The 27,851-nt window shown below is 29.4% G+C and overlaps 1 protein-coding gene across 1 annotated transcript in view; it reads right to left on the bottom strand.

Moving 5' to 3' along the window:
• Nucleotides 1-25,961, bottom strand: part of LOC551746 (transcriptional activator cubitus interruptus) — a 175,939-nt gene extending 149,978 nt beyond the window's left edge. The window contains exon 1 of the mRNA XM_624133.6: nucleotides 24,722-25,961. Coding sequence (XP_624136.4) covers nucleotides 24,722-24,978 — 257 coding nt within the window. The 5' untranslated portion in view covers nucleotides 24,979-25,961. The remainder of the gene's footprint in view (nucleotides 1-24,721) is intronic.
• Nucleotides 25,962-27,851: the final 1,890 nt, after the last annotated feature.

Raw genomic sequence — 27,851 nt, 5'->3', positions numbered from 1 at the left:
TATATTTTTAAAAAAAGAAACAGGTGAAAATTCACTTTTTATAAACGACGAAAGGTAGAACGAAGGGGGCGAAGAGGCATCGGCTCACAATGGCGGCTGGTCGAGAGTTCTGGCACAGAAATAAATTTTTTTTTCGAGGGAAGGCGAACGTTCGCGCAACAAGTGCCTGTGAAAAGACCCCGGCCCTTGGCGGAACCGAGGATCTATAGATCTGACCGGGCCATGGAGCCAGATGGAGCAACGAACACAAAGCGATAAATCAACGTAATAAGGCGGCCCCTGGAAGAAACACCGAGTCTATAAAGATGTTGGTTTAGGACGCGGATTTTCAAGGCGTTCCCCCGCGGCATTGAATCTCTCACTCCCCATAGAAAATCACCGATCGCCTCTGCCTCTATGGCGCAGCTTTCAAGGAATCGGATGATTCATTCTGGATTTTGTTATATTTCTGTTACATAGTTATTTTTTTCTTCTACAATTCTGATGTAACTGATTGCATGTTTTCTTACATTTTTGTTGCAATAGTTCTTTCTCTTCCATTTATTCCATTGTTAAAATTTGATGTATCGTTACTTTTGATTTTTTCATAAAGCTTTGAAATCATTAGTTAACCTTATGTTTTTTTTCTCTGTTTTATTCTTTCGTTTTATATTTATTTTTATTTTTATATTTTATATTTTACGTTTTATATTTTTATTAATCATCAAGCTTTATATTTTTGTTCTTATATTGTAATATAAGTATACTTTCTTATATTGTAATTTGATATATTTTAGTAGGTGTTTTATCGTCGAAGAAAAGTGTTTTCTATTTCCCCTTTCTATATGAAGTTTACTAGTTGTTCAATCAATTTTTGAATTATCATTATCATAACATTATCAGCTTACTTGATAATAATTCAATTTATCGACTTATTAAATTTCATTAAGTATTCGATTGAGAATGATATGGTTGTTCGATTTAATATATTGTATTACCAGAGGAAATAGAACAAAGGTATTACAGATGTAATGTATTATCAACTTACATATAACTTATAATGTAGGTACCGCGTTTCATTATATAATGAGCAATACTACTCAACGATATAGTAAATAAATTCGATATTGAATGAATTCAACAAGCGTTGTATTATATTTCTCCTTAAATTTCAATACAACTTGTTTTTTCGAATTGTTTATAAATAAATTAGGTACAAAATTCAATTCAGAGAAGAAATATATTTATTATCTGAAATATATATTTGATAAATATTCTTGAAAAGAAAAGAAAAAAATATGAACACTTCACTTTCAAATTTTATTTTTTCTGAATATAATATATACATAATATATTTGTTAATATTTAATATAACGTTTCTAATATAACGTTGATATTCTAAATAGATACTTTAATTTTAATTTTAAATTTGATTTTCTATTCGTATTAAATTAACGAATAATTATTCAATTATTAAGAAAAAGAAAAAATTCTTCTTTGTTAAATTACTAATAACAAAAATATTTTTCAATTTTTTTCATGGAGTAGATAAAATGTATTAAAATTTAATTCATCTAAATTAAAATAATACAATATTATGTATATTAGGCAATATTAGGGATGAAGAATTGATTAAGATTTTTTCAAATCAATCAGTTTCCCAAAAGTGTATTTATCTGTTTATTCCTAAGAACTCGAGGAATGTTTCGATTCATTCTCGAGGAGAGAGATTCGATTCGACTGGTACGAACCTTTCATTCCGTTCCGAGAACGGAGGAAATCGAACCGCGGTGAGGGTAGAAGCGTAAGATTAAAGGGCGGAGTTAATGGTTCAATTAGCGCGCCGGCGGCCAACGAAACATCGACAGAGATCCCGCAGGAAAAACGCGCTTCCGATTTCTTCGATTTTACAAAAAAAAAAAAAAAGAAAAAAAAAGCCGCCACCAGCCTCCCGTCAGAACTACCATTTTTCTATCGGATTGATCGTTTCCCGGAGAACCTTGATTTCCTTGGAAAGAAGAAGAGAAAGAAATAGTAATACAAGAAGTATTGGTAAATTCTTTTTTGAATTATTGCAATATTAAAAATGTTCGAGAAACAGTATTGGAAAATAATTAGAATCGTGATATAGTGAAATTTTAATAATTTAATTTATTCAGTAATTTGATCTAATTTACACATAATTCTAATTATATCTTATGAATTATGAATTATTTATCAATTATTATTATTTTTTTTTATTTTTGAAATTCAATTTACGAATCTTAAATAAGCTTGAATTATAAGCATATAAGAAGAAACATCCATTTAAAAAAAATGGAATTGATTTTTATATGAAATCTTTATCAAAAAATTATATCAAATTATATATGCTTTTCAATAATATGCAAATTTTTTTCTATCACTAACAACAGCTAAGATATTCAAATGATCAGTACCTAATCTTGTTTTTTTCCTTATTCTATCCTATATTCTATAATATATATATCATTTTTATTTTTATGATGATAAATTGCATATATTATAACATAATAATTTCTCTTATTATTTTTCTCATTCCATTAGATATAGTATATTCTAATCTGACAAATAATAAATTCAGTATTACAGTTCTTAATATTCTCTGCATTATACATATTTTTGTAACTTACAATGTATATTTTTGTAAATTTCTAATTTTATTCTATTTTCTTTATAAATTAATTTATAAATATTTTTTTAATGGATGTAAATTATAAATTATAAAATTTTTTTAAAATTTATCATAATAATTTTAATAATTATATAAAATAATATATTATATTCAAAAAGAATATATTCAAAAAATGATATACTATAAATATAATATAGACAGATTATATAAATGATTTGCCATTTATTAAAACTAAAAAAAACATGTAAATTATTATAAACATTATAAAAATCGATTTTATTAAAGAATATTTTAAAATTATGAAAGAAAAGATGTATTTATTACATCTAATATGGAAAAAGAAATATCATTTCACTCATAATAAATCCATATCACTCATAATAAACAAACGAATCAATTAAAAGGCAATCCATATTTTAAAAAATCTATGCTGATCTACATACTCACATACATTTCAAAACACCAGAAATTTTATTTTTAAAAATTGCAATATCAATGGCACATTATTATATTTCAAACGAGAAAAATTCTGAAATCCTTCTCCAATATGACTACTATGTATCAATATTAATCGAATTAAAGATCTAAAGTCATTCTCTAAGAATGATACAAACATACACAACAAGAATATCTCATCCGAAAATGAAATATTCATGTCACAAGCGATAGGAATAAAAATTATTTTGTTAAATTTATATTCATATCAGAACGAATCTAAAAGCCAGCTAGTACGTAATAATCCTCCAAGAGGATTGGAAAGTATATCCATAATGCAGATATGAAATTTTCGAGTTCTTGAAATAATTCGAATATTCTTTTTTTTTTTTCTACACGAGACAGAATCACCGAGCATAAGTTTATGGAAATCTCGGTTTTACGCATTGTAACATGAACGAGATACATTCCATTCCGGCCTCGTGCATTTCGTATCTTTATTGCAACCCCATTATCACGTCTTATTATACGTTTCCCTTATCACACGCTCGCTTGGCCGACAAGCGTGTGTGTAAGCGGAATGCAGCTCGTAGTGGCTCAGAGTATTTTTGCGACTGGTTTTATTGAAGCTGGCACAGAGCTTAGAGGAAAGTGTATCTTTGCGCCGCGAATTCTTTTGTTTAGAGAAAAATATTATCGCCGTCGATAAGGGCTGTTGAATGATTCGAAATTCTTTTTTAGCTGGAGTATTTTTGATTTTTAAAATCGGTTTATGTTAATATAAAGTTTGGAATTTATTATTTTTATGGAAAATTTATTTCTTAATTAAAGTTTAATGTAGATATTGAAATTATTGAAACATTTTACATCGATATAAAATTTGAAATGTGTTATTTTTATGAAAAATTTAAAATTTCTTTTTTTTTTAATTAGAATATTAGAAAGAAAAAAAATTGTTAAATAGTTCCATGTTAATATTAAGTTTGAAATTTGTTAATTTTATGGAAAATTTAGGAGTTTGTTTTTTAATTAATTAAAGCTTATATTATATTATATTATTAAGCTAATATATTAATAATTAATCCTAAAATCTAAAATTTTAATGTCTCCAGAAAAAATAAAAAACTTGAATCAAAAAAAAGAGATAACAAAGTTAAGAATAGAAAAATATAGAAAACTTAATTTGAGTTTTATCTTGAAAACATTGTCTTTTTCATCTTTATCCATTATAAATTTAAGAAACTTTAAAATTATCTTTGCAAAATAAAATATTATTAACGTAAAAGAAAATAAATTATTATTATTTATCATTGCTTACTATAATATACTATTCATTCAATTTATGATATATTAATCTATCTTTCAGATTTTGTATATTCACATGTAAAAAAATTAAAAAAAATTCATTAATCTATTTTCAAATTAATCTATTTTTAGATAGTTAATATAATTAGATATTCAAAAAAAAGTTATACAAGTTTTATATTTAAAATAATTTTGCAATATACTAAGAAAAATTTATTACCTTAGTAACAAAAGATTCTAAGATTAGTAAAGAAAGATTCTATATCGTTACGTCAAAACGTAAACGTACATTCAAACTATTATTCATCCATTTCTAAAATGAATCAATATTTTTCAAAAATAATCTCAAAAGTAATCTTCAAAAACTCGAATATAAAATGATAACTTATTTAACTTTTTCCAACTCGCAAATTTCTCCAAAACCCAAACTTTTCTTAAATCTAAACCCTTTAAACTATCAAACTTATTAAACACTCGATTCGTAAACAAATTTCACCATCTACAGTTCCAAGCGAGTTTCAGGTATACAAAGGAGCGGCTGTCGAGCCTCGAGACGATGAACGCGTTTGACGATTACCACACGTCCCGAGTAGCTTAAACGGAGGCTGGAATCGATGATAAAATCGAAAAGAGCGGGCCCACGAGGACGATCGGCATTAAAGTTGTCCCCGTCCAAAGCGATTTTACGGTTTCCGCGGTATACGAACGATTTCCAGTGGACGGTTGTGAAAAGAAACCGCGAGGAACACTCTCGACTCGGGCCGCCGCCTCTGTCAGCTGTCATTAAGCGTCGTTAACTTGACAGTGGACAGAAGTCAATGACGGTGGATCCCGGGCACACCGGGATTACCAGTCGCCTCGCCGCTTCTCGAATAGAGCGGTTATCTTTATGTCGTTTCTAAGAAGATTCTCTCTTCCTCCTCGACGCTCTTCCACCACCTTTGATCATCCTTTTAAAGCTTTCCACTTTCTCATATTCCGGGCTCCTGGTTTCTCTACGCGGACATCGCGATTCGCTTTGGTAATTTCATCTTCAGGTAGATTGCGGTGTTTGTCGAAGAAGGTGTTGTTTGATCTTTGGTGTATGGTGCGAAGAAGTTTGAAGTAGAAGTGACGTGCAATGTGAATTATTATTATTATTACTTTTGTGTTTATTATATACTATTATTATATATTATTATTACTATTACTTTTAATAGTTGTGAATTTTTTTGTTAAATTCCAGCTTCTAGTTTTTTTTTATATGTATTTCGTGATTTGCGTTAATAATTTTATTTTCACATTTGTGAGAATGTTTTATACGAACGTTGATTATTCAAATATTCGATTAGGCAAACATAAAATGAATATGTATTTAATAATATTTGTATTGTAGGCATATATGCTTAATTTTTTTTTTATAATAAATGTTTTACAAATATATATATATTTACTAATAAAATAAATATTTATATTCGAAAATTATTTAATCTTTAATTATATTTACAAATTTTGATTATTATTGAAGAATATTTATCTAAATTAATTATTCTATTGTATATGATATTCTATTATGTTTATTGAAATACATATGAAGATGTAGATATTGAGCAAAAATTCATGATTGTTATTGTAATTCATAAGTTCATATCTATTCCAAGAATATGATTTTTTATATATATTTTTATATATAATTTTAAAAAAATTATATATAAATAAACCTTACATATTTTTATTTTATTTGATTTGTCTAGCTATTTTAAATACATATTTCATTTAGAAATAATTCATAGATCTTATACAGCATTTTGATTCAAAAATCAAAAGAAAAAACAATATTATCTTTATAAATAATAATAACTTCAATTTTAGTAATTATGAATAAATTTCCTAAACAGAAATATTGTACAAAAAATCTTCGACTATCACAACTTCTCTTCTCGTCCTAAAATCGTGCGGAAGTTCGCGGAAACCAATGAAAACAATCATATCTATCCGACTAACGAATCGATCTCATATCCCAGGAGAAAACCACGCGACGTGTCGTTTTCTCAGACAACAACGTTTCCGTCCTCCTCATCATCATCCCAATGCCCAGAAAGAAAGACCTCCAAGAGTCCAATCGGTGTGAACACGCTGAACGAAAGAGAGGAGGTGCAGAAAAAAACGAGAACGAGGCCCCTGTATCGAACTCTCTCTCGAAGCTCGTCGGTGAATAGAAAATCGAGCTTCCTCGAAAATCTTCTCGCGATGTCGATGCGTTCTTCTCCGCGCTGGTGCATAAACAACACCCAGGAACCAGTGGAAGCACGCGCAGCTCGCATAAAATCTCATAATGCTCTTGTCCAAACAAACGCACGGTGGCAGTGTTATGGCGTTCGAGAATTTACCACTCTGAAAAGCGGCGAACACAGTGAGGAACGATGAGAGCGGAGGCGGCGATGAAGACGAGAGAGAGAGAGAGAGAGAGAGAGAGAGAGAAAGAGAGAGGCAGGAGTGGCCCAAGAAGAGAGATCTTCGCGCGTAGGAACGCCACTCGAGAGAACTCCGCTCGTTTAAATCCAACTACAAGGTAAACCTCGAACCCCCTGCCCTCTTTCTTTTTCGATCTCCCTTCTTCTTTCTTTTCGAGATACTTCTTTGCCGAGATACTTCGATCCTCGAGGTATCTCCTGTGTCGGGACTACAACCGCTAATCCGATTGTTGCCGGTTTGCCGCGCATCCCCTCGTGAACAAGGAATCTCCGGATGTGGGATTAAGAAGCTATCGATGGATCGCGGGATATTTGTTCTTGACTGGTGTTAGCCGACGTGTTAGATTGTTAGATTGTTAAGTTTTTTTTTCTTTTGAAAAAGGGATTGAAGATTTTAAGATTCAACATTTGGTGAGAGGAAATCAATGAGTAGATTTGTGGATGGATGATGTAATGATAAGTTTCTTGGGAAGAGTTTTTTTATTTCTCAATTTTAAATACAGATATGTGAAGGTATATTCGAAAAATTCGTATGATTTTATCGGATAGATTCCGAAATTTTAGAAGGATTTTTTTTTAAGGAAAGTATAAAAGGATAAAAAGATTTTAAAAGTATTTTGGAAAATTAAAAATAAAATTACTATTTCAAAATCTACCCTCTTTCTCTCAATAAATAATAAAAATCCTTCCAATTCTTAAAATTGGAAATCTAAAATTTTTTTATCCATAAATATTTGAAATGTTTATTATTTAGATTTTAACTCTTTAACCGGTGGAATAATTTTATTTGCCATTAGGCAGTCAACGATATTTTATAGTGTAATTAACTTTATATTATACAATTTTATAACATAATATTAACGTAAACATAATTTTATAACGCAAAATATGAAGGGACATAAAACGCGAATATAATACTTAAATAACAAATCTCGACATTTATTTTAACAGCAATGCATAGATTTTCTTAATCTGTCATGCAATTATGTTGATGCGCTTTCTCCACATAAAATATTAATGAACCTATGAAAGTATATTCATAAAATTACAAAGATATAACTTTCCAAGACACATCGTTTTAAACATTCCTATTTAAGAAATTTTCTATTTAGAAAATTCAATAGATATTTGAAAAATTGGAACTTGGAAGAGATGCTTAAGAAGATTTCACCTTTGAACGAGGGTTAATTGGCGAACGGATGGTACAACCCCGTGTTTTCTGGGGAAATATTAGAAGAAGCAGTTAGACCCGGGGCCGGAACACGCAAACGTGCACGCCACGTGGCCAGGCTTTTCTTGGCCAAACAGATTTACACCGGTGTTGTCTTTAGTCCGCAAACATACGAATGCCGCACTGCAACCACTTCCGCCGGCTTGAATCTCAGCGTCACGCGTGTCGTTGTCCCGAACCACATTGTTTCACATACTGAGCAAATATTTCAAGAGGAAGAATATAGTTTACTTAACCGACTCAATGAATTAAGAAACGAGTTTTCGATATAACAATATCTGTTTCTGATATTTTAATTGACTTTAATTGTTAATATATCTTGTTGGAATTAAGAGCAATGAATGAATTCTTCAAATAGACAGTTAATGTCATCGATTTTTTTTTAAATATTAAATATTAAGATATGTAAAGTTGTTGTAACATATTATTACATATAATTTCGCTTCAAAAATTTATCCATTGATTATTTTTCCAATATAAAATTCTTCTACTTATATAAATACAAAATATAAAAAAAAATCAGGTTGTTTTTGAACTTAATATTCATATAGTAAAATGTCTAAAAAATATTTTTTTTAGATATCTATAAAAATACTTTCATAGAGATTCAATTGTAATTCTAAAAAGAAACTGAAAATATTTGTGACTTTTTATAAGAATTTTTCATAGAATTAAAAGTTTTATTTCAAGATGCTCTCTAAATATCGAATCAGCTATTACATATTTAATGATGCACAACAATTTTTATATCGAAGATTATTTATTAGTTATAAATATATATATAATAAAAAATTTTCATTAATATTTCTTTAAACTAATAAATATTTAAAATTAAACTAAATTACTTTATATCCCTTTTCTCAAATTTTATGTTGATCAATTACTTTTCAATTTTATTCGTATTTTATCTAAAAATAGAAATTTGATTTTCGAAGAAAAGTTACAAATTCATATTGATGAATTTAAGAGAAAAATTGAATTTTTGTTTGTATTTCCAACGATTTTCTTGGAAAAATATAATAATAAATATAATAAATCTTTTCGTAAAATATCATCATTCAAAATCGATCTGATTAAATCTATTTCATAAATATCTATACGATATTATCAAACGATTATTATTGATAAATATAAACGTGTAAAAACTATTTCCTATAATTCAATCAACATCCGATAAACATTCTTTCGGTGGCTGTCTTTCGATTTCCACGAACGGTCATCGATCGTCATGTTGTGAAGCTGCAAATTTATTTATCGAACGGAGCCGCGATAACGAATATTTACAAGAACGATCCGCGAGAAATATTTGGACACGGTAATCTCTCCAACGAGATACAGCGTCCGGCAAAGCAGACAAAACAAACTGGGATTTATCGGCGGCTATCATCGGCTAATTGTCTCGTTAAGGCGATTAGGCCTTTTCGAGCCGGACGAGGCGGACTTGTCGCTGCCGAGTGGCGTGAAAGTCGCGCTTCTCCCCTCTCTGCTAAAACTCGATGAATCTTATTGGTTTGACGAGCACGCTCCTGCTTTATGACACGGGATAAACTTGGGACACGACAGGAGTATAGTACTCTGTGAAAAGAATTCGTGTTTCATTCTTCGGGGTGGAGGATTTGAAAATATTCAATTCGAGAGGTTTGTTAGATGAAAGAATAATAAATATATTTGAATTTTAGGAAACAAATTGTTAATTTGTTATTCTTTAAAAATGGAACAATAATAATTTATTTTTTAATATCGAGTTCAATTATGAAGTATTATAAATGTATTATAAATATGAAATATTAACGAATTATATATCTTTAGGTAAGATAAATATTCTATTATCAAGTATCATAGTTGTTACAATCTATTTTTGGAATTATTTATTAATATTAAAAATTAAACTAAAAATTAATATTTTTATTAATCTCTTCTAAAGATATTATCTTTATCTTATTGCGAAAAACTCTTATCAGTTACAATAAAATTATTATCAAAGATTAAAAGAATAATAAAAATCATAGACATTAATCTTATGCAATTTTTTATCAAATTTTGAAGCAAACAAAAATTCTACGCTAATATAAAATCATAAAATATATTGTTCATTGATCTATAAATCAAAAATTCGTAAATTTTTTAATTATTTTCGTCTATATTTTTTTTGTATTAAAATTTTATTGTATATAATAAATTTATAATAAGTACACTAATCCAACTATTTATAAATTTTTGTAATAAAGTAAATCATTTCTGGAAAATTAATTCCATTCTCTCTCGTTATCTTTTTTTTTTTTAAATAAAATACTTAATAAATTTCTATCTATTTCTACAAAGATAACAATAAATCATTCTTCAGAAATCAATTCTAATTCTCTTATCCAAAAACCATCCTTATCAGTTTCCAAAAAAATTATCCACATCTTTTTCTCTCCTTAAATTTTCTTCTTTCCTACGAAAAAATAATAGAAAACCATTCACGAAACATCATTTTTCAAAAAATAAATTTCACTCATACAAAAACTCATACAAAAATCGCCCTTATCTCTTCTAACAAAATTTCTTACTCTTTCTAAATCCTATATTTTCTTCCTCCTCCTTTTTTCAAACTCCTAAAATAAAACTACGAAAAAAAAAAAAAAAAAAAACAGAAAAAAATAAAAGAAGGCAACAAACGAACAATTCACCCCCTCGATGGATTTCTTCGTTCTCGCGTTACCAGTCTCACCACGAATGCCAATTCCGCGCTACGTGTATATATGTGTATGTGCGCGTATGTGTGTGTATCTTGCGAGTCTCTTATCCCGCGAGCAAGCAACGTAACAGGCCCACGGTGTAGGCCGATTGTGTTATACGCTATGGTGCCCGGTATCGTCTCGGTATCGTATCGTGCTCGGGTATCGTGTGTCCCTTTCGTTGTGCATCGCGGCGTGTACGACGCGGCATCGTGGCGTTATGAATGCCTGGAATTTATCAATGGATGCCGCGCCAATGATAAATCGCGCGTGCGCTTCGTATCGTACCCGCGGGCCCTTTCTATCCAAGCGAGAAAGGGGAGGAAAGAAGAGCGGGGGTACGCAGCCACAAGGGAACGTCTTCCTTCGACGAGCTCCTACCGTGTACATCGCGATCCCGCCTCGCTGACAAATCGGCTCCCGTTTTTACACGCGCAACGCGCCTCGAGCCAGGACGGACCGGGAATACGAGATAGAGGCTTCTTGAAAATCGTTTGCCAGTTTCTCCCTCCCCTCCTCCCCCCTCTTCACCAGTTTTTATTTTTCTCCCCTTCAGTTCCTTTTCTTTCATCCTATTTCTTCTTTTCCCCTTTCCATTGGTTTCCTTTTATTTGAGCCGAATTCTCGGACCTCTTTAACGCCACCGGGGTGGTACGCAACGTAATTCGTGAATCCGTTTGCGGTACGTCTGAATGATATTCATAACGTTCCACGTTCGACTCGAAGAAATATTTATTTTCGATTGCAGGATCTTGAGGTTTGATACGCGTAGATCGGATTATTAAGAACATAAATCACAGTGAAATGATGGCGTGCCAATCGGATCTTATCCTAACTGGTTCGTACTCGATAAGATACTTTCTAAAATCGTTCATAATTAGAATGTATTTCCATATTTTCGTAACCAATCATGTAGCTGTCTATGTTTTTTACGCTTCTATTAACATTTATCATTCAAACTGGTAGCAATGGTAAACATAAGCTAGCATTTTGCGTCACGTTGCATTGGTCGAGATTAGAATCAGGATTAAAGTTTGATTGATTGAGGTTAGGTTATAGTATCGTGGCGATCTCTAAATTCGCTGCTAGGAAGATTCTTACTAAAAACACGACTCTCCAATCTAACCAATCAAATTCCCTTCATTTTTCTTGATAAAAATCACGAATAGAAAAATTATCCTCCCTTTTTCACGATGACCCCTTTTTTTCAAATAAAATATAAATCGAATGGCATAAAATATCAAATTTAAATTTAATGTAGAGCAAAAAAAGTGAGATGAGAATGTGATCGAATAACATGGTAAATGCAAAAATTTATATTTAATCGTAGACTCTTGTTTGAGATACAAAACGTGTATAAACTGAACTTTCTAACGATTCTACATCTCGATCCCTTTCATTTCCTTCATACAGGCGAACACTTGAGTTACTCCAATCAAGAGCAACAGCTTCCCAGACGTGTACAACCGAACCCAAAGAGGATGACATCACTCGCGATGTCCAAGAATCGCTATCTGCGCTCGCGAACGGATCGAACCCGGCAAACGACCTGACATAATCGTATCTTTCGCTTCTCGGAAGAGGACCGCCGACTTGATCGAAACAATCGGATTTGAGTGGTCACAGACGAAACGACCGACGCACGAAATCGCGTAAATATATACGATGTATTAAATTGTCCCATGAGTTCGTGGTACCATTCGTTTATGTAGTAGTCCATGATGTAAATTTTATCTTTCGCTTGCGCTCAACGAGAAAGAATCATTGAAGATAAGAAATGGATCGGATGCAATGATTCCTAAAGGAAAGGATGTTGGATCGAACAGAAATGAAAAAAATTAAAATGGTTTTTTGGGTCTAATTAAATATACATTAGAATTTATTTCTAGAGGATATAAATATAGAATATAGAAGTTGTAAAAAATGAATTCAACCCTGAAATTTTTATATCTTATTATTAGGAAAATTTTTAAAAAATTTTTAAATTATTTAGAATTGTTTTCTAGATATAAAATTATTAAATAATTAGATAATTTTATAATTATTGAGTAATTAGAATTATTCAATTATTGAATTAATTATTATACAATTTATCAAAACTTGAAATTATAATTTCGATAAATTTGTTAGAAACTGATTTTTTCATCTTTTAGTCTGATTTTCTTTCTGCCGATATCAAAACGATGAAATTATGAAATTATTATTCAAAGTTTAATAATTTTTTACTGCTAGTTTAAGCATTCTAATTTGATGACGGACTGTGAAAAAAAGATTTACGTGAACTTTCTTTTAGAACATAATTAAGATAAGAAACATAGAAAATTTATTTTCGTATATATTTTTCAAAATATTCAAAATTAATACAAAAAAATCTGTTTTATAGCAATTTAGTTTTTATAGCTGATATAAAATAATACTTTATATGATAATCGAAATGGTACGTATCAATAACATACGAAAAATTGATTCTCGAAAACAAATACAATACTTATAACAAATATTTCGAAAAAATTTACTTAATATTTAAAATTAGATTTATTTTAATTTATCTTAACTTATTTATATTTGTTCAGATATTAACATCCATAAAAAACTGATTAATCAATATAAAATTGTAATTTCTCAATCGTTTCCTAAACAAGATTCTAACCACACTCTTCTTTCACCCTCTTTCTCAATATCCCTCTTACTGCTCTGAGCTGGTAGCTCGTCTCTTCTCGATTCGCGCGACAACCCGCATGTTTCGCGCGCCCCACGTTCCCCCTTTTCCCTTATAACCCTCGTTGGGATGACCGAGGTGTGCCCACGCGACCGACAGATTCATAAACGGGACGCGAGCGTTCATTGTTCGCCAAGGGGGACCAGATTTTCCTCCCACGAGCTGTGCGTGGGGCCTCGTCGATCGTGATAAAAAAATACGCCTAAGGACGACCAGGTACCTCGATTTACCTGACGTTACGATCGCTCGCTGCTCGACTTCCTCGGAGAATCTGGAGCTTCCATGCTCGGGCAGATAAGGCAATCGATTCGAGATTCTTTCCGTTTCTTCTCCCTCTCTTTTCTCTTTTCTCTTTTTCGTTTCGTTTTTGTAACTGGACACGAAAACGTGAGCGAAGGGGTCTGGTGTCGATGCTCGAATTATTGGTGCAGTCTCCTCGATGGTGGACACCAGAGGTCTCGGAGATCGTAGATACAAGATGGCATGCGGGATGGGATTTCGTGGTTCTTCGTGAGTTTCGTATGGAAGTTGTTCCATCCATTTTTTTTTTAAGGCTTCGTTTTAGAAAAGGTAGTTTAAGTGGAATTTTAAGTTTTTCTATAATATCGAAATTTGAATGTTATTTTTGAATAAAGAATAAAGAAAAGGGAGATTTCTTGGGGATTTTAAAATTTCAGCGGTAAAATATTATTTTTCGAATCTCGAAAAAATTTTCATTTTTTGTTATATTTTGTATACATTTTTATTATATTTTATAAACATTCAATTTTATTGTGATTATATAATGAGATTAAATATCATAAGAATGAATATATAATGAAAGAAAGATTTCGAAATAAACATTCTACAATCACATTTTTCGAGAAATAATAAAAAATAAATCAGGAACACAAATACAAGTTGTTCATGAAAGATATGAGTGATTTTTGATACTTTTATTCGTAAATTTTTTATATGATGTTAGAATTTTATTTGTTTTTGATAAAATGTACTTTATAGTTGCATGAAGAGGATTCAAGTTACAAAAAAAGAAAGATATATTTTTTATAAAAATATATAATTTCAACTGTAATTTGAAAAATTTGTATATAATGGAATTTCTTTTAGCATGAAAATTTCTATGAATCGAAGTATAGAATTACTTCGAATTTGAATTATTTGTTACATTCCTAGATGTCTTATTTTACTTCTTAAATGTAGTGTAATTCGATCTCTGTAAATAAAAATTTACTTCTATGAGTAAAATTTTTATTGTTACTACCTCAACAACTTGAAGTAATAATACTTTACAGGTTTACAACCTGCCAGTAATCGACCATTCGTCATTAACGACAACTCCTTTCTCTCAACTCGAAAGTTAAGAAAAAAAATACGATACTTACAAATTTTTCTTCCTTTCAACATAATTACAATTGTAAAAATATTAACTCTAATACGAAATCTTTGTATATCAAATTTTTGTTTCTTAAATTTCGAAAATTTTATTTTTAAATTTTTCTTAAAAATTAAAATAAATCAAGAATTTATTTTGATATTATTTGATTTCATTCGAATTGTTACGCAGAATTAAAAATTTGGCATACATAACTAATAATAATCCATATTTTCTATTTTATTCTATTTTATTCTGAAGAGATTTAAACTGATTCAAAAATATATTTTTCAATATTTTTTAATATTCCAAAGCAATATTTTCTGTGCATTGTTAAAAAATTTCAGAAAAATAATACTAACAAGTATACAAAACATCTTCAATATCATAGCCTAATAATCATTAAAATCCTTCCACGAATCGATTCATTTACAACAAAATTCCTCGATTATCTTCGAATCCCTCTTCTATTTTTCCTGGCGACGAAAGGTTTTGAATCATAGCGCGTACAACTGGCGTAATGTATTCGCGGACAGCTTAGGCGAGTGTTACACGCGGGACGCGTTTGCTGGAGAAAAACGACAACCGTTTGCATTTGCAATCGGCAAGTGCACTTGGTATCGCATTCATCGTTGGCCAGGAAGTGTCTGCTCGATCCTCGAATCCCGTCGTGACGAGCAACGAGCCGTGGATAATGAGTAACGGCTTGATTGTGCCGGAAAATGCAAATATCATTGGTCTGTCGTATCTTGGGATGAATCCTCATTAAATCGAAGGGAAACCGACCAAGTACGAATTGTTTCTTGTTTTAAGAGACGCGCACGATTTCCTGTTTACGCGGAGAACTTTCAATTCGCGGTTTGAAGCTCGATCTTGGATCTTTTCCAAAGAAAAGTATCGCGATTTATTTCGTGAGAACAATGATTGATTTTTGTGTGAATATGTGTGAATATGTCTTACACTCTTTAGAAATTTTTAATGGATAAGCATGAGATATTTTCGTTTGATTCAAGCAATTCAAAAATAGTAAATAATGAATTTGAAGAAAGTTATAAGATAAGAGAAAATTAATTTAGAATGTTAATATAAATTTTTATTTAAAAATTATTCATTAAAAAACGTATCATATATAAATGATTTATATTCAAACTTTAAAAATATTTTAATATATTATTATAATATAGAGTAAGGCATAATTAAAACATAAATATTAGCAGAAATATGTTTTATTTGTATTTTAAAAATTTGAATGTTTCTTTTTTTCAAGATAAAAAAAAAAGAAATAATTTCTATTAGATAAATTAATTGCGAAAATGATAATTATTTTCATTATTTTTATATTGATTTTAATTTATTTTATTTTAATTTATTACAATAAATTACAGAAAAAATTTTTTATATATATTATATACTCAATATATATTTAATTTTTAACATTTTAAAATTTTATTTCAAAGAAAATACTATCATTTATCTTAAAAACAGACGATTTACATTTAAGAAAAAATTACAGCAAAATTATATTATTAGTAGACAAATTAATTATTTTTATAAAATTAAATATTTAAATTAAATGAAATAAATGTATTTGCACTTCATATTTCATGAAATAAATTATTCATTATTTACCATTATTTGTTATTTGTTATTTGAATTTAAATGGAAATGATCAATTTTTTAATATATGCCAAATGTTTTATATTATTATTCATTCTAATTAGCATTATTATATACTTATTACGATTATTATTACATTTGTAATATTCAACATGTGTTCTGAAAATCAATTCTTTATATTATAATCAATTTTTCCAAATATTCGTTTTACTTAAAATTTCTTCAATTGATTAAATAAAAAACATAATCTCGATTGAAATATTATCTTATTATTTTATTTATTTTAAACATTTAAATAACAGATAACTTTCTTTAAATTTATTATTTGAAATAAATTTCGTCCATTTTATTTAGATTATCATTGAAATATTTATATCTAAGCTAATCTAATCTAATCTAATGTATTTCAATTGAAATACATTATACATTATACATACATGCATATAAATGCATATATTGTGATAAATAACCTTATTTAATTATAAATAAAATTATTATTTCAAGTAAATTCCACTCAAATTTGCACGGAAATAACGATCTGACATCACAACTCCGTTATAAATTCACCGATCAAATGCGCCACATTCGAAATCTCGAGAAAACGTCGGTCGGCGCCAGTCGATGATTTTCAGTCAAGGAGAGAAACACGTCGGAAACGAGCGCATCCGCTGGACATTTAGGCTCGTCACGGAGAATGAAATGGACGATATCGCGTAGGGTAAGGCAAAACACACGCCGATGGCAAAAATACATCCGCATCTCTCGTATCCTCGTAAAGAGACAAAAATATCCGACGAAACAGACAGAAGGGGGCACACCGAATGTGAACGCAAGTCGTGAATTTTACGCCGACCGACGTTGCTCGATCCTTCGACCATGTTTTAAGTCGACTTCAAACTTGATACGTAATCTTACAGATCAATAATTCTCGAATTATAGTCAGTGGATTCCTAAAGATTTGAGAATTATTAATAAGAGATCCTCAAATGATTTTTTTTTAAATAAAAATTTGATTTGTTTCATTGTGCTAATTCATTATGAATATAATGAAAATACAATATATATATATATATATATTAATAATAATTAATTTTTCATTTCACAATCAATTGCTAAGATTTTTCATTCATATAAATGCAATAAATTTAAAAATTTTTTAAATTTATTTAATTAGGTTAGGGATTAGACAAAGATTCGTCACACGAGTGAGATTAATTTTAAGAATTGTTATTTTCAAAAGGAATTATTAATTAATTATAATTGTAATGAGTGTAATTTTCATAAAATAAGTGTAATTTTCATGAAATTATATGTAAAGAAATTGATGAGAAGAAGTGTTTGAGTATTTACGAATGAATTTTTACAGTAGAATTTAATTTATATGAAATCATGAAAGAAAAAAAAATTTAATTAAAATTCACTTAAAAAGATATTTAATTACGAAATTAAAAAATTCTAATGATTTTTATCGAAAGAAGTATGAATCATAAAATTTTTAATTGTAAATTTTATTGGATTGATACAAGAATTTTCAAAATTTTGGAAAGATTTTCAAATCTTATGAATCTTTATTAAAAAATTATATTTTTATTACAAAAATTAATCAATATGTATATAACTTAATAAATAATTAAAAATTTAAAAGAAGTAGAAAAATAATAAATTATAAAAATGAAACAATAATAAATAATAAATGAAATATCAATATAATAATCAATATTGATATAATATTTAAATATTGATATTTCATATTATTTATTATTTTTTGTGATTGATATAATTAAATATTCATAACAAAATAGATATATGAATATAGATCTATTCAATACAGTTTTAGACAAATAAGATGATCAAAAGGAAAAGACAGTCGAAGAACGAATACGGATTTCACGAATGATTGAAGGGGTGGTATTGATCTGGCTAGCTGGTGTAATTAAACGCTTAATTGAACCGATACTGGTCTGGCCAATTGGCTAATATCGAACACCTGTTACTTGCTTGTTCCCTCAATCTTACGATCGTAATTACAACAGAGAGAAAGAGAGAGAAGGGATTGCTTTTCCTTTTTTGCTTCCACTTTTTCTCCCCCTATGTATCTTGACTACATTTATCTTGTCAAGTAATTGGTACGTGAGAGACTCGTGCAATAAAATTTTTGGAAAAGATAAACGATACCTATCAACCAAAACTTGAATTATTAGTCATACAAATTTCACAACTTAATTCTCAATTTTATATACTTTCTTTTTTTTTTTTTTAAGATTATTTTTCGAATATTTATACCCTTTAGTTTTAATTCTAGCTTTAATTTTTGATTTAAAGAGAGAATTATTTTATAATAAAATATTTTCTATTTGTGATTATAAGTTAAAAACTTAAATAAAATTATCAAGGATTAAAATACAAACTAATGAAATTTTAAATATGATTTTATAAATAATTTAATTAATTTTTTTTTAAATCGGTTTTAAACCATATTTTTGTATGATATATCAATTTAAATATCATCAAAATAACACTATGCAACTTTTCCAAAGAAAGCAAGTTTTAATACATTAAAATTAATAGTACTTTTTATTAATGTTAAATTTTAACTAAATAATAATGTTATTTAATGTAGAAACTTGTGATTTATAGTTCATAATATAGTTCATAAAAATTCAATATCTCTGATATCATTTTCAAAGCATGTTAAAAATAATTAAAAATTAATATTTATTGTCTTTTTTCTTTAGCGATTATTTACTAAAAAATTGATTATGAAAATACAAATGAAATGAAAAGATTATAAAAAATAAGAATAAAATTATAAAAAAAATTAGAAAAAAAATTTAGAAAAAAAATTAGCAGAAATTTCAAATACTAGATTATAAAATTTGATTCAATTAAATTTGATTTCAAAATGTAAATTTCATCATAATTTTCATTCAATGAAAATATTACGAAAACACAAGAATTATAAAAAAAAATTACAAAGTACAAATTATCTGAATTTTTTGTTATGCAAAAATGTAAAAATTACTTTTCAAAATTAAGGATTAATCGAAATGAAAAATCATCGAAACAGCTTTCGAATGAAGGCGATCGCCACTTTCATCCGCATCCATATCGTTCGTGAAAAGGGTTAAGCAGACCGTTTAGAAACGTCCAATTATCCCTCGGTGTCGGTTCGAGCATTTCCACGAGCCCGTTAACCTAGGCCTTAACAAGTCGCCGAGGTAATCTCATTGCGTGCAATAGCGTGTCATGTTTGCAGAACGTGAAAACGTGCGAAACCGCCTTAATTAACTCGATTAAGACGTTAAAAAGCCTCCCTCTTTCACCATCGTTGAGTCGTTCTCCGTTTCATCCCTTTTCTTCTTCCTCTCTCGTTTCTCTCACTCTCTTTAACATCTAGCTACTTATTGTACCCTATCTTTTGTATCCTCATTAAAAATTAATTTTTTATTTTTATTTTTTTTTTATATAGATCATCTTTAAGAAACGCAACGTATTAAATTACTATATAATCAAAAGAATTGATGAAAAATTATATATGTATCATTATAAGACTGCGGATTTTAATTTATGCATTTAAACGAAAAATATCTACAAAATGCACATAATATGGAAAAAAGACATAAAATATTCAGATCGCATTATTATGATTCGCATCGTATTATTTAAAAAATGAAATTCTATTTAAGTTCCATTTTTTGAATCATGTTCATATAAAAATTATTTTGCATAAATATTTGTTATCTATGCAGTCACTGTGTATACATTATATATTTTCATGATGAAATTAATCAGAAAAAAGTGATTAAGAAATTTTCATTATAATGAATAAGGAAATATTTGAACGATATGATAGAAAATAATCGATTATGTAAATGTACGGTAAATTGTAATTTATCCTTTTCCAACATATACATATATGTAAAATATAATAGAAATATTTGAGAGAAAACTGTGCAATTTGATATTTATAATATATTTTGATACCTTGTCATTTATGCTTTTATAAATTACAAATTCTGTAACACAGCACAAGAATATCTATATGCAGTTATAATAAATGTTTATACTTAAGTTAACTTTTTAATAGTTTATTTCAATAAATTATAAGATATTATATATCTTTTATTTATTTCGTTATGATGTTTGAATTTGAATATTCAATATATATAGTATAGTAAATAATTTATGATTTTTAGAGTATTTAAAAACTAATAATACAAGTTAACAGGAGATTTTACATGAAAAAAAAAAAGAAAATTTTTTCGTGTAGAATAAATTCTTTTTCGAATAAACTACATTTAAAAATTTCAAGTATAAATAAAATTAATTAATTCTCGATTGGATACGAATGAATTATCAATAAAACATTTTTTAAATGAACGAAAAATAAAATACAATGAAAAATAAATTACATTTTTCATTTAAAAATTCGATATATAATCAATACATAATTTCTTAAATATTATCTATTGTTTTTGTTACATATTTAATATTTTCTAAAAAATAAAAAGAAACATTTAAACAATAAAATTTTATTTTTACATGTATAATAATTTTCCATTGATATTATATACTCACGTTTAATTATCAATCAATTTCATTTGCTCTTGAAATTTTCAAACTTGATTTACTCAAAAACAAAATTTCAAACGAAAGAAATTTATTTCCGCCTCATTTCTATCTATACAATCTTCTATCAATATCTGCCATAGTAGATTCAAACTGATTGAAAAAGGAAAAATTCACACATAATCAAATCCACGTTTCTCGAATATCAATTATATTTTTTTGCAAAAAAAAAAAAAAAAAAAAAAATTATCGCGATTCAGACAAAATAGCATATAAAAGAAGTAAATATATAAATGACCTCGCATTCGGCAGATCCCCAAATTCATTAAGGCCAATTAAGAGCCGTGAATGGAATCGATGCTTTGACAGATAAGCATAAGTAGGGTGATCCGCGGCATGGATTATCATTGGGTCGCGGCTCGTTGATTCTCATTCAGCGCGCGTTCCGCGCCGACGAATCGTCGGGACGCGCGTCGCCCGAGTTTTGCGCCGCTTCGAGGTGCACAAAGTAACCGCAGATATATAATTGAATTAAATATCGCGTGAAGCAGGTCCGTATGAGATCACTTGACACGCAAACGCGATCGTTTATTCTTCCAGGATAAAAGAGGTGATACGCTGTTTAAGAATGATCTATTGCGCCAGGAGCGGTTCGATCACAAGAGGAAAGATGATGTAGGAGAACGTTGCTTAGCGTTGGAATTCTTAATGATTTTCAATGAGATATTATTGTCGATTATTTCAGTAGGAAATTCGTTCCTCTTCGGATAAGAAAACTAGCGGAATCTTAATTTGAGAAGTTTCATAATGAAGACACGGATTTATGTTTAGATCATGTATTGTTCTTTTGTAATTTTAATTCATTGAGAAATAGTTTTTGTAGAATTATGTGTGTTTATTAATAATTTTGATGCATAATAATATTTTAAATTAAGTGACGAAATTTTTTTGTATGAAATTATCTAAAGTAGTTGGAGTACAAAGATTATTTTTTGTGATTTTCTTGGATAGGTAATTTGTAAAATGCTCAAAAGGAAGATATTGAGAAAGATTTCTTTAAAAAGAACAGTAAAGTTTCAAATAGTCATATAATAAAATTTAAAAATTATCATTCATTGTAATTACTATAATAAGCATTTAATGACATCTAAAATGTGAATAAATTGCAGATACGTGTTTAAAGATGGATAAATTCAATAATAATAAAATAATTAATGATTTTATAAATATATTACATAGATATAGTAAAATGACTTAATTATTCTGCGTATCTGAATAAATATTTCTTACTAACAATTGTCTTCTTTCATTAAACTTTGTATTTAATAAATTTCTAAAATATTTTGACTTTCAGTATATATTTAAATAAATATTTAAATTATATAAATAAATTTTATATAATTAATACATCAAAGATTGATAAAAATTATTTATTATGAGATATTTAATATTTAAACTATCACAGTTTGTCACACAATTGAAATCTATACACTGCCTATCTATAAGTCAATCATTTCTGACTTCCTCTATTACTACATCATTCATAAAAATTACTGTATTCGATTTCTAAAAACATCAATCATCCCCAAGTTTTACTATCCCCTATTTCATATACCACATCAATATTCAAGAAACATCTATACTACTTCCTGAAGATCAATCATCTTCAATTTCCTCTTTCACCAAACCTATTCTCAAGTATCTTTTAAAAATGAACTTTCAATCAATTCTTTTTCTTCAATTTTGTATTTTTCAAATTCGCTATTCACAAAAAGATTTTGAAAAAAATTTCCAAGAAATGCATTTTCAATCCTTAATCTTTATAAACGAAATATTTCACAGTACAATTTTATTCACATGACGCATAAGACTACATGTTATAATATTATAATATTATATGACATTTTATTTTATTTTTTGTATGTGAATTTTTTTTATTCAAATTTATATTTTCTTAGATTAAAGGATAAACATATCTTCCCAAATATTTCATTAACGACTTTATATTATAAATGATATATCATTCTTAACAGTAAAGAAGTTAAATTCAAATTCTTTATTTAAAAAGAGTTTCTTGAAACTTTTAAGAACCTTCTTCATCAACTCTCAATAATCTCGTGCTTACAAGTTATTCACAAATACATATTTTGATAAACATATCAAAAATTTACTTTTTGAGTGATTTCAATGAGTTGAATTGAAATATATCATTAATAGAATGACTTTTTTCTATACATATAAGCAAAAGATTTCTATATATATACATATATTGCATTGGTCTATTTATATCAAATTTGATTTCTGTAAGATTTATGATTTAGCATAATAAAATATAGACAAAGAATATATTTTTAATTTAATTTAGCAATAAAAATTTATTATTAGATGACCAGAATGTAGATTGTTATCTCGTAACAATTGTTATAATTGATATAGATATAAGTATAATTATTATGATGCGAACATATATCAGAACATATAATAATATCGTGTAAAAAATTATATACATAATTCAAAAATTAAATCTAAGTATATAATCAGATTAATATAGAAATGTAAAAAATTTAGGAGATCAATTTAGAAATTAAAACAAAAATTCTTATTTAAAAATATCTAAAATATCAAATTAAAAACAATTTATTTCTTTTATTAAAGTAAATGAATGATTGAGATAATTTTTATTTCTCCATTATATCACTTTATCTAACTTAATTGAATTACTTAAAACACAATAAATAATTAAATACTTTATACACTAACTTTTCTATTCATTTTAATTTTTAATATCAATTCTTAAATTTTCTATCTGAACATCTTTTATTTACAAATAGAAAGAAATTTCTCAAAATGATAACTCTGACAACGTTCAATTTCAAATTCATTGAAATCTGCAATAACGTCTCAAGATGCATACTCATCAGCGAAAATTATATCTTTCGTAAGCTATTTGTTTGCGATAGAGTTGGATATTAATGAATTAAAAAATTAATTAATTAAAATTTCGAATAATGTTACTTTAAGTGATAACTTTATTTAAAATGTTCAAATAGCATTTATTCGTAGCTATTATAATTGACCGTTCTTCGGCAACGTTTAACAGTGATTATTCTATGCTTTGAATGATAAATTATTTATTGACGTAATTTTATTCTTAACACATTATTGGCCGGTATTGCGCAGTAGAAAAAAATAATATATAACTAGTGAAATTTCGTTTTATTAAAAAATATTAATTATATAAAATTATATTAAATTGTGTAAAATATATTTATAGTTATAAATTTAAGTACAATTGTTGTTATTCAAAAATTTATCGAGATTTTGTCTTTGAAAGAATAAAAAAAAAATTACGTGACATATTATTGAAAATTTAATATTCGAATAATTTAACAGATACGACTTTGCTTTTCCAACGAACTCTTCGTTTATGTGATTATTTCAATCACTTATTTCGAACAAGAAGAAAAATTAAAATTAAACAAATCACAAATCGATCTCGTGCATCAAATCAGACATTTAATTTCAATAGATATATTCAAAACCAAACTTATTTTAAAAAGTCTTAATTTTATCCTATCGGCTGATAATATGTTAAAATTTGAATCCATCTCTGGTTGAAAGCAGTTTCATATCTTCTTAATAAAAAGCAAGGTCGAAGAAAGACTTACGGATGAGGTGGTGGAGCGTGGAAAGCGGCGGCGGCGGCGGCAGCCGCGGCGGCCGCGTGATGCTCCCATGCGGCGGCGGCGGCCGCAGCCGGATGAGGCGGAGGCGGCGGTCCATGGTGCGGATGAAATGGTGGAGGCGGTGGGTGCGGGTGCGGGTGAAAAGCCGCGTGGAACGCCGAGTGAGGGTGATGTGGGGGTGGCGGGGGCGGCAACAGGGAGAACGCCTCCTGATGATAAGCGACCTCCTTTTCCGGCATTTTGTTCTCGCTGCTCCGCGCCACAGAGGGTGACCTGGCTGCCTGTTCGTCCAGGATCAGGGAAGATCGTCCTGTATGACACCCCGTGCCCGACCACCCTCGATCCACGATTGCATAGTCCGTCGATCCTGAACAGACTTTCCCGCTCTTCGATCAAGATTCGTTTCCTTTCTTGTATAACTACTTGGACTGATTATTATTGGATCACAGATAGATGTTTGTTGCTAATGCATGAATTGTATTTCATCGTATTATTGATGTTGTTGATGAATGGGAGACGGATTTGATGACGGTTACCTCCCGTCGGATAATGGTGGATATGTTGGATATGTTGTTTATACGTTTTGTGAATTGTTATAAGTTATTAGAAGTTCCTAAGGAGACTTTCACTGATTGTTTGTTTCTCTAAGCAATGCAAATTGATTGATTTTGAATGTTTCTTTTGAAGATCGGCAAGAAGTTTTCCTTAGGATTTAAACTTAACTCTCTAGTCACTTAAACAAGATTGATTAAATCTTGAAAATCACATAGCAGGCAATTGCACATCGTACGATCCGCCAATATAATATTAATCAATTGTCAAAAGTCAATAATAAAAGAAATTAACACAGAAATGTTTAAAATTTGATATCCGTTTCAAAATCACGATCATCATACAACAGTCAATCCCATTACACCATAACGAACACCATAATTGGTCAGTTTCACTGATCGTCACTCCAGTCTTTCGCTGCAAAACCAACAAAACATCAACGATCACCACTAACAAACAATCAAATCGGCAATAACAAAGTGTCCACACAAATGGATAAGTAAGTATTGTTGGGATCCAAATACTGGACACGGACCCAAGTCGATCACGGAAAAAGTCAGTGGCAAGTAAAATGTTCCAGGGGTTATAGTCCCAAAAATCCGCGGACATGTGTGCGGGCTGTCACGGTGCTCGTGCTTTGGCGGGTATGGCGGTACTGAGGCTCCACCACCACCACCACCATTACCACCACCATCACGCTCGCCACCACCACTACCAGCATCGACAGCACGAGCAACGGAACGGTGGTGGCTGGCGTGTGACGAAGATCGTGCTACGGAGGAAAACTCGCGGTTAGAGCGAGAAAGAGGCTTTCGACGTACGCCCCTGGTTACCGGTGTTAGGCTAGCGACACGAGCGAGACGGTTCGAGTCGTTGGATACGTTGGAGGAGGAAAAGAGAGAAAGAGTGAGAAAGAGAGGGGTCGAGCGTGGATCCACGGACGGTATGGTGGGAAGAATCTCGCAGGGAAAGAGAGCCGGGGAGGGAGGGGAGAATTTAGTGGGGACGAAGGTCGAAGAAAGAAGGCCCGTGATGTCGGGAGGAGGACGGAGAACGCGTGTCAGCTCGACAACTCAACTAGCACCAGCCGTCCCTGACTCCCACCTTCGCGTCTTTCTCCCCGCTCTTGGCCTCCCGCACCCTTCGTACGCAAAGGCGTATGAGGCGGAGGATCCAAGGGGAAGGGAGTGCGTGGGTGACACGCGGGGGAATACAAAACTATTCCAGGGGGAGAGACTATCCATCAGAGTGTGAATAGAAGGGCCCGTGTCCACGATGATGGGCACGATTAGCGTGTCCTGTGCGCCGAGTGACGGAAGAAGGGTTTTCAGGGATAATGTTTTGATTTTTTTTTTTTGAGATATAAGAAGGATGTTGGGTGGATTTTAAGGGTTGAACTAATTTGGAAAAAGGATGAAGGAAGAAGGAAAGTTTTTGGAGATTGATTAAGGGGAACAAGAAAGAATTTGGTATGCGTAAATTTTGAAATGAACTATAAGGGTGTGATATTGTTATTTATGTATTCTTCTTAGCATTAATTATTTTATTAATTAAATATTATCCATTCATTTTCGATATTTTATAATCCTATTTAATCTAATAATGCACATATGTGATGCTGAAACATAAATATTCGTGTAGAATAAGCGTGGATTATAATATATTACAAAAAGATTATGCTGCAATAATATTCACAATTTATTTCTAAATGAATGAAATTACATACGAAATTTTATTAGAAGAAATTAAACATTATTTAATTAGTTTTTAACTCAATTTAGCACGAGCCATGCTGAATTATAAAAACAATAGAATGTTCTAAAACTTTTCTCTGAGCAACAGGCATGATTGTCACACATATGTTACAACTAGTCCATGGAAACACGAAACCGTCGGAAGCGAAAATGCGAAGAAAAGATCCAGGACACGTTGACAGTAGGCGGTTGAGTTCTCAGGAATTTATGTCGTCGACTAGAGAGATTTCTCCACACTTTTCGGATTCACGCGCTGAAAAAGATTGTTCTGAGAGCAGGAAAAAATATTTAATTTTCCGGCTGTCTTTGTGAAACTTCGTATCTGCCGGAAGCTAAACACTCGATAAGCCACTTATATTCCTTGTAATTTATATTCTTTTTAAAGAAAGTTCAACATTTTCGCACATGTTGCATTTTTGTGTTTCATTTATTTTTTTTTAATAATAGGAAATATTATGAATTTAATGATATATATATATATATATATATATATATATATATATATATATATATATATAATATAATATATATATAATTATTCTGATAATAGATATATATATATATATGTATCGATTAGATATAAATGTTATTCTAATTAATCTCTCTTTATCTCTATTAGAATATTAAATAAGAATTTGTTCTCTTAATTGTTGCTACTAATAATTCTTTTTCTTGAAAATGAAGAAAATAAATTGATGAAAATATCTAGAAATTTCTAATATCTATTATCAGAATTCGAATCTAATAACGCAGATTATCCTTCCATTTCTTTATTTAATTTCATTTTTATTTATGATATTTTATCA

The sequence above is a fragment of the Apis mellifera genome, linkage group LG4 (genome assembly GCF_003254395.2).
Source record: "Apis mellifera strain DH4 linkage group LG4, Amel_HAv3.1, whole genome shotgun sequence".
In the NCBI taxonomy this organism is placed as follows: Eukaryota; Metazoa; Arthropoda; class Insecta; order Hymenoptera; family Apidae; genus Apis; species Apis mellifera.
The sequence above is the reverse complement of the archived record's forward strand: the minus strand, read 5'-3'. Positions and strand labels throughout refer to the sequence as shown.